This window comes from Nomascus leucogenys, chromosome 17 (genome assembly GCF_006542625.1).
Source record: "Nomascus leucogenys isolate Asia chromosome 17, Asia_NLE_v1, whole genome shotgun sequence".
Lineage (NCBI taxonomy): Eukaryota > Metazoa > Chordata > Mammalia > Primates > Hylobatidae > Nomascus > Nomascus leucogenys.
In genome coordinates this window covers 61,388,482-61,397,166 of record NC_044397.1, presented here as the reverse complement: position 1 = coordinate 61,397,166, position 8,685 = coordinate 61,388,482, and the positions used below count along the sequence as shown (strand labels likewise).

Here is an 8,685-nt window from a genome sequence, read left to right as displayed (position 1 = left end):
TCCCCACCCAAGAGGCAGGGCTCAAAGTGCCACCCGGGGTTTGCAAGGACAGCAGAAGACCACCTGCCCTCTGCAGGAAGCTGTCCGGGAAGCGGTGTCCTGGCTGTGGTCCTTGCTCCCCATGGGGAGAGCCGGGTCACTTGGCCTCTTCTAACTGGCCCCAAGCACGCCAATTCTAGAGCATGGTTACTAAGTGGCTGTGAAGCTTCAGGGTCACCACAGGCTTGTCCTGACTGCAAACTCATGGAGTGGTTGCAGCCCTGGCTCAGTGTCCTGATGACTAGGGGTGGGTACTAGGCTCCTGCCCCTGGTGACACAGGTATGGAGTCAGGGAGGGTGGGTGGCTGCACCCCTGGTTCTGGAGTCCCCACAGCTGATGGTGGGGTGAGCCTGGCATGCACGGCTGCGCTGGACTCCAGGCTGTGGGGGAAGGTGCCTTTATTGCCCAAGCCCACCCCTCACTTGGCCTTGCCCTGGGCAGCCACAGCCTCCATGGCCTTCCGCACCGTTTCCTCATCACCCAGGAACTGCATGGGCTTGGTGGGCTTCAGCTCCTTGTTCAGCTCATACACAATGGGGATCCCCGTGGGCAGGTTCAGCTCCATGATCGCCTGGTCTGACATCCCTATGCCAGAAGGAATAGGTGTCCTTAGCCCCTCTGTCCCCAGCCTGTTCACACAGCAGACACTATGTGACCTTTATGGGCCACAGAGCCAGTTCCCCTGGCACCAATTCCTTCCCAGCCCTGAGAACGACGCCACAGAAATGTTGCCGAAGGTCAAGGCGTAACTGAGTTAGACCGAGCAGCCTACAGAAATAGCCCAGTGGTGAAACAAATGGGGACTTCAGCCCCACCCGAGTGGCTGTGATCTGTGGTGGTGCTGTCCATAGTTCCCTCAGCCCAGTGTGACTCCAGCCAGACTGAAGTTGAGGGTCAGGAAGGACACTCGCCCTTTGGTTTCTTTTTTTCTTTTCTTTTTCTTTTTTTTTTTTTTTTGAGATGTAGTTTTGCTCCTCTTGCCCAGGCTGGAGTGCAGTGGCACGATTATGGCTCACTGCAACCTCCACCTTCTGGGTTGAAGCGATTCTCCTGCCTCAGCCTCCCAAGTAGCTGGGATTACAGGTGAGTGCCACCACACCCGGCTAATTTTGTATTTTTAGTAGAGATGGGTTTCACCATGTTGGTCAGGCTGGTCTCAAACTCCTGACCTCAGGTGATCTGCCTGCCTCAGCCTCCCAAAGTGCTAGGATTAGAGGAGTGAGCCACTGTGCCCGGCACCCTTTGGTTTCTAAAGTGCTCTAAATTCTAGACATCCTGAACAGAGGAGCAAGTGCAGAATGGAGCTGGAGGAGGGACAGGGAGGCCGAGCCTGGTGGAAACCTGACCCTGCCTGCCTCCTGCAGCCCCTGAGCTGGGAATAGCAGCTCGACCTTTGATATTCGTGCCACTCCACCCCCGCTCCGTGCAGGAGGGTTTAAGAAAATGTTCTCTGGGGAGTCAGGGACTCCCACTGAAATCCCTCAAATTCACCACCAAAAGTGCGTCCCCTTTCCCCAAACCAGGCTGTGGGAGGGTCATGGGGCTGCATGAAGTCTCCAGAAGGGAGAGGAGGCAGGTGGTCCTTCCCTCTGCCTGGCCCCAATGCCAGGTGCCAGGTGTCCATGTTTGGAGTGGGCAGGCTTGGGGCTGGCTGGGTCTCCAGGGCCTGCTGGTCTGGGTGCTCTGGCCAGCCGCCCATAGGCCCTAAGAGCAGGAGGTCTGGGGCACACCATTCTAGCCTTTCCAGGACTCAACAAGCTTTAAGGTCATTCAGATGCTAATTGAGACTGCCCTGGTGTCAGAATACTAAGGTGGGAGGTGGCGTGGAGGTGCCAGTCACTCTGGGTGAGGCCTCACTGCGCCCCTGCATCCTAGGCCCATTTGTCAGCCCTTGCTCTTCCGTGGGAGCCCAGCTGCAAGCCCAGAGTCTGGCCACTCCATAGTCTTGCACCCCTCTTTTGATTGGTCTTTCTTTTGCCCAGAGAGGGGCTCCAGAGGGAGGTAGGTGGTGAAGCTCATGCAGGGATTCTGAGGACCTGATGGGGGAGGGCCCTGCGAGGGGTCCAAGCCTACATCAAGAGGCAGTCAGTACCACGGGGAGCTCCCCACCACCCCGGAAAAGGGAGAGGCCCAGAGATGGAGGTGGCTTGTCCAGGGCCCCACAGTAAGCTGAGATTTGGAGCCAGATGCCCTAAGCCCAGCCCCTCCATTTCCTAGCTGGGTGTCCCTGGGCAGATGCCACCTTTGGAGCCTACCCCGCCTCGGGACACAGTGAGCTTCGAGTGCGGTCAGCCCCTGTGGAGTGTGTCCCAGTTACACAGAAACGGGGAACATTTCACAAAACTAAAAAATGGCTTCTCAGCCCTCCTTTTTCAGTGAATGATGTGGAGCCCCACACCTAGAAAGCAGCCTGGTCCATGGGCGAGAGCCTTTGCTGAGATAAGCCAGCTGGGACTGCTGCCCACCCACCCTGCCCAGGCTCCCGAAGGCGGCCTCACCTTCCAGGTGCTTGACAATGCCCCGCAGGCTGTTCCCGTGGGCTGCAATGAGCACTCGCTTGCCGGCCTTTATCTGGGGAACAATCTCCTCGTTCCAGAAGGGCAGGGCCCGGGCAATGGTGTCCTTGAGGCTCTCGCAGGTGGGCAGTTCCCCGGGCTTCAGGCCTGCGTACCGACGCTCCTGGGGGACACAGGCACGCTGCTTTCCCTCCCAAGCCAGTGGGCCCCCACCCAACTCCCCACCCTGCAGCTTCCCAGAGGCCTTCCCAGCGGAGGCAGCCCACCTTGCTAATGGAGTTGTAGTAGGGGTGCTTCTCGTCCATCGGGGGCGGCGGGATGTCAAAGGAGCGCCTCCAGATCTTCACCTGTTCCTCCCCGTGCTTGGCGGCTGTTTCTGCCTTGTTGAGGCCTGTGAGGCCCCCGTAATGCCGCTCATTGAGGCGCCAAGTGCGCACCACAGGCAGCCACATCTGGTCCGTGCCGTCCAGGATGGCCCAGAGGGTGCGGATGGCCCGCTTCAGCACCGACGTGTAGCAGATGTCAAACTCCATCTTGGCGTCCTTGATGGCCTTGGCTCCCCGCTTGGCCTCCTCGGTCCCCTTTTCACTCAGCTCTGCATCAAACCAGCCACAGAAACGGTTCTCCTGGTTCCATGTGCTCTCGCCGTGCCGGACCATCACGAGGCGGTGAGTGGCCATGGTGGCAGCAGGGACCACAGAGGACTCTGGACGGGGACGGCTGCTTCCCAACACTCCCAGCTTTATAATAGTGTCTTCCCAGCCCCCACCCCAGCCAACTGCCGATCAGCATTCCAGGCGGTGGCAGGTGACCAGTAGCTGAGCTGCTGGGGGCTGGGGGCCAGGGGAGTGTGCAGGCCAAGAAGCTGTGCTTAAAATAGCCCCACGCATCCACCAGCTCCTGGCCTGGGTTCAGGTGGCATGTCTGTAACCAGCTGGCACCCAGAGCCCAGGCTGAGTGGGGCTGCTGGTCAGGGATGGGCATGGAGGGCAGAAGTCTGGGCCAGGGGAGATGGGGGTAGCAGGGACAGAGGGGCTCTCCAGGGCAAGGCTCAGTGGCCTGATCAGCCATTCTCTGCTCAGACAGAGGCACAAACAAAATCCCAACCCCTTTCTCCTGTGATTGACAGCCAGGCTGGGAGGGGGCCCTCAGCAGGCAGAGGAGGAGAGCCAGAGGAGCTGGTGCAGGCCACAGCTTTGCGGAGAGGAGTCTGGCCTTGTGGGAGGTACCAGGCAGCAGCAGCAGAATGGGCAAGGGCTGGGGCTGAGCCGGGTTTCCAGGACAAAAGGGGAAAGGGTCCCTGTCTTTCCTCTGGGGTCCCTTTGTCAAGGTCTCATCCATATATGCCACATGCTCCCGCCCTATCTGCCCTCGCCCAAGCCACGCTCACCCTCCTAGCTGAAACCACCTTGAAAAAGAGAAATCCAAGGGGGGTTGGGGGTAGGACTGAGGACTGTCAGAAGTCTTGTTAGGTAAATGCTCAGCTTAGCAGGAACCCACAATGTAGGCTGAAGGGTGGCATGGAGTTGAGTCCAGGACCAAGACTTCTGCATTCAGGTTTGGGGGATGAGGGCCACCAGGGCAGGGAAGAGACTATAAGCAATAAAGTCACAGTTGGGGCCCTAATGAAGGGGCCGTGGCCAGACCCTTGGGCATGGGCCCCATTCAGGGCCTCCCACTTCCTCCCACCCCAGTGACCACACTGTCACCTGCGACACTTCTGATAACAGGAGAGGGTGGGTGAGAGGCCAGCAGAGGGACCACCACTCTGAGACTTGGATCTGAGTGTGCAAGAAACCCTCGACAGGCCTCCCTCCATCCCTGCTGGCCCACCTGGGGAGGGGCTCCTGGCTTGGGGCCTGTGAAGCTAAGGCTCTGTACCCAAAGGTTGGCACACAAGTCCCAGTGGGCAAAGTCCTGTCGGCTGCCAGGACCCCCAAGGCTGGCAGGTGGAACCCATCCCTCCTAGCAGTGCCATGCACGGGCCTCACTATTCCACACTGGTCCTGACTGAAGCCACGTCTCCTCATCTTCTTTTGTGCCTTCGACTCACTAGCCCAACTAAACATGACTGAGGACCAGGCTCTGGCAGTCCCACAGGGAACAGACATGAAGCCCATATTTCAGTGGAGGAGGGATCGTACCAGCAGCTAAACATGCCCACCGTAGATAGCACCAGATGCTAGGAATAAGGACCATAATGTACTGGGAGAGATGGGAAAGGAGAGGCCAGGGACAGCCGTGAGGTGACATGTGAGTGGAAAGAGCAGAGTGCAAAGGCCTCAGCTATGATGAGTCCTACAGGGAGAGCAGTCCAGGTAGAGGGGTTGGCAAAGACCCAAGCCCTACAGAAAGCAAACAAGCTGGGGCAGCGACCATCAGGGGCACATGGCAGAGAGATGGGCTTTGTGTCCCAACACAATGGGAATCACTGGAGACTTTGAAGCATGGTCATATTTTCAAGTCACTTGCAGCTGTGTAGGAGTGGAAGTAGAAGCTGAGTACCCTGCAGATCTCAACAGCTTTGATGAGAACAAGGCCGCTTAGCCAGGGCTGGGTGCAGAAGTGGTGGCAAGGATCCCCTAGACCTGGGAGACCTCACTGCCAACCAAGCAGGAGGTGTCAGAAAGGAAAGGGGAGCCCAGAGAAGAGCTGGGCTTCGGGAAGGCAAGCCCCTGCTTCTGACCCTTGGCTCCGGCTTGACTCTCCTTTGATTCATTTGACAAGTAGTTGCTGGCCTCTGCACTGTGCCAGAGCTTTCTTGGAGGGGTACAGGGGTAGGAAAACTAAAAGCCACCCTCGGGGCCTCCATCCGGGAAGGCATGGCATGGTGGGCGGCAAGGAAGGCTGCTGAGTCAACAAGGTGGTCCCAGGAAGGTGGAGGGAGCATCTTCCCATGTCTTTCCCACTGACAGCCACCAATCCTGGACAGATGCAGGAGCAGCTCTCAGTAGGCAGATGAGAAAAGGAGATCAGATTCAAAGTTCTGCAGAGAAGTGGTGAGGTAAACAGTATTGCCTAGCCTGGACACACAGGCGGCTTGAAACCTCAAGTACACCAACAGAAAGAGCTCCAGGAATAATCAGAGGAGTGGGACGTGAAGCCCCTCGAGGTCAGCGAGTTGGGGGAATCCCTCCAATTTTTCCTTTCTTCTCTACCCCAGCTCCTGGGCAGTAACATGGAGGTGGCAGTGGTGGCACAGTGACGGTAGTGTGAGCTGGGTAGGCACCTGAAACCTGAAAGGGTAACGCTACCCTCTGTCTAGAGGAGCCATGGCTCCAAGAGCATGGGGCAACCGCCTTCTGCGGCTCCTTTCTGCCCCCCTGTGCTGGGCCCTGGATGCAGTTTCAGGGAGTATGCAGCAGGGTAGGAAAAGAGCCCCAGATTTGTGGCTGGAGGTCTTGGAAGGGATGTCTCAGGGAGCTGTTGTGTTTCAGGGAGAGTACAGAGAAGGGAGAGATGGAGTGATCCGATAAAGTGATACGTGAACTCATCGGCTTGCTGCCAAGCTGCGCACGGGGCTGACCCTAGATGCACAATGCAGGTCCCAGACTGACCGGTGTAGACACAGGACTAATATGACTAGTAGTGCAAACACTTTAAACAGTCAACATTCTGCTTAGGATTTAAACAAGGTCCAGAGTCTTAACATAATATTTAAAATATCCAGGATATAACCCAGAGTATGAAAACCAGGAAAATCTCAACATGGGAGAAAAGAAGACGATCAATACGTGCCCATCCTGAGACGATTCGACTATTGGAATGATCAGATACAGACTTTAAAGCAGCTATTTATAACCAGCCTTCAGAAAGTATTGGTGAATATTCTTAGAATGGAAATGACAAAGGATGGAGTCCATACATTTGATGATAGTTTGGAACAATATATAAACTTACAAACCAAGAAGCTCAGTGAACCACACAACTGGATAAATTAACAACAAAAGTCCAAGCTTAGACACATCATAAAGAAACTTCTGAAAACTAAAGACCAAGAAAAATAAGATCAGCCAGAGAAAAATGATACATTTCATTCAGGTGAACAATTCTTTGAAAGACTGGATCTTCGCCAGAAACTATAGAGGCCAGAAAGATGTGGAACAGTTTTAGTTTTGAAATAATTGTCACCCAGGAATTCTATATCCAGTAAAAATTTCTATTTTACTGGAATAAAAGAATGAAGTAAAATAAAGACATTCTCAAATGAAGGCAAGCTGAGGAAATTCATAACCAAAGAATCTGCTTTAAAAAAATGTTAAACCAAATTCTTCATACAGAAGAGATTACTGGGGGAAATTCAAAACTTTGGGAATGCAGGAAGAACATCATAAATGGCAAAAGTCCACATAAATATTAAACTATACTTCTTTAAGAGTTATGTGATGGCTGAATTAAAAGTCATGATACTATCTGATGGAGGCTTCAATGTATATAGATGTAAGACAACTAGAACATGAGGGGAGAAGGGTGAAGGGACCTAGATGGTAGTGAGGTTTCTACATGCTACTTGAAATGGCAAAACATGAATTCTAAATTGACTGTAAGAGTATGTGTATTTGGCCGGGCAGGGTGGCTCATGCCTGTAATCCCAGCATTTTGGGAGGCCAAGGTGGGTGGATCACCTAAAGTCAGGAGTTCGGGACTAGCCTGACCAACATGACAAAACCCTGTCTCTATTAAAAATACAAAATTAGCCAGGTGTGGTGGTGCATGCCTGTAATCCCAACTACTCGGGAGGTTGAAGCAGGAGAATGTTTGAAATCGGGAGGCGGAGGTTGCAGTGAGCCAGATTGTGCCATTGCACTCCAACCTGGGCGACAAGAGCGAAACTCCATCTCCAAAAAAAAAAAAAAAAAAAAAAAAGTATGTGTATTAAAACCCCTAGAACCACCACTATGTGTGTGTGTGTTGGGGAGATGTGTGTGTATAGGGAGAAGGAGAGATAGGAGGGAAGGAAAAAAGGAAAGAAGAAACAGCAATGGAAAACAGGGAACAAACAGAAAACAACATAATGGTAGATCTAAAGCCAAACATTTCAATAGTTGCATTAAACATAAATGGCCTCGTCACGCCAATTAGACACATTATCAGTTTGGATTATAAAAACCAAATTCTATGCTGTCTTTAAGTAACTAAGTAACTCACATTAAATGTAACAGGATACAAGTAGGTTAAAGTAAAAGGTAACAACTCATTCTCTGAGGGCAGTATTACCCTGATACCAAACCCAGACAAACAATCTAAGAAAACTACAGACCAACCTCTTATGAGTACATATGCAAAAATTGAGAGTCCAGGGAAAAATCCTTCACACTATGGTTAATTGATTTTTGACAAGGGTGCCAAAATAATTCAGTGAGTAAAGAATAATATCTTTAACAAATGGTGCTGGGACAACTGGATTTCCACATGCAAAACAATGAATCCCCACTTGACACTTACATAAAAATTAACTCAAGGCCGGGCACGGTGGCTCACATCTGTAATCCCAGCACTTTGGAAGGCCAAGGTGGGCGGATCACAAGGTCTGGAGATCGAGACCATCCTGGCTAACACGGTGAAACCCCGTCTCTACTAAAAATATAAAAAAATTGGCCGGGTGTGGTGGTGGGTGCCTGTAGTCCCAGCTACTCTGGAGGCTGAGGTAGGAGAATGGTGTGAACCCGGGGGCAGAGCTTGCAGTGAGCCGAGATCGCACCACTGCACTCCAGCCTGGGCGACAGAGCGAGACTCCATCTCAAAAAAAAAAAAAAATTAGCCGGGCTTGGTGGTTTGTGCCTGTAGTCCTAGGTACTTGGGAGGCTGAGGCAGGAGGATTGCTTGAGCACAGGAGTTTGAGACTGCAGTGAGCTATGATCATACTACTGCACTCCAGCCTGGGTGACAGAGCAAGAGCCTGTTTCTGGGGAAAACAAAGAAACAAACAAAGTATAAAAGAAAGCAAAAAAAATCTTTGTGATTTGGGGTCAGAGATAGGACTCCAAAAACATAAGAAAAAAACTGGTAAACTGAATAAACTGATGAACTGGACTTCACAAAAATTAAATACATTTACTATGAAAAAAACAGTGCTAAAAGAAGAAAGATAGTCTACACACTGGGAAAAAATATTTACCAATCACCACA

General features: G+C 52.5%; 1 protein-coding gene across 1 annotated transcript; it reads right to left on the bottom strand.

The window, feature by feature from the left end:
* Positions 1 to 421: 421 nt before the first annotated feature.
* Positions 422 to 6,234, bottom strand: PGAM2 (phosphoglycerate mutase 2). Its single transcript, XM_003268856.2, has 3 exons — positions 2,823 to 6,234; positions 2,539 to 2,719; positions 422 to 625 (listed from the first exon to the last, which is right to left on the bottom strand). Exons 1-3 carry the CDS (start codon positions 3,234 to 3,236, stop codon positions 459 to 461), a joined length of 762 nt encoding a protein of 253 aa, XP_003268904.1. The 5' UTR covers positions 3,237 to 6,234; the 3' UTR covers positions 422 to 458.
* Positions 6,235 to 8,685: the final 2,451 nt, after the last annotated feature.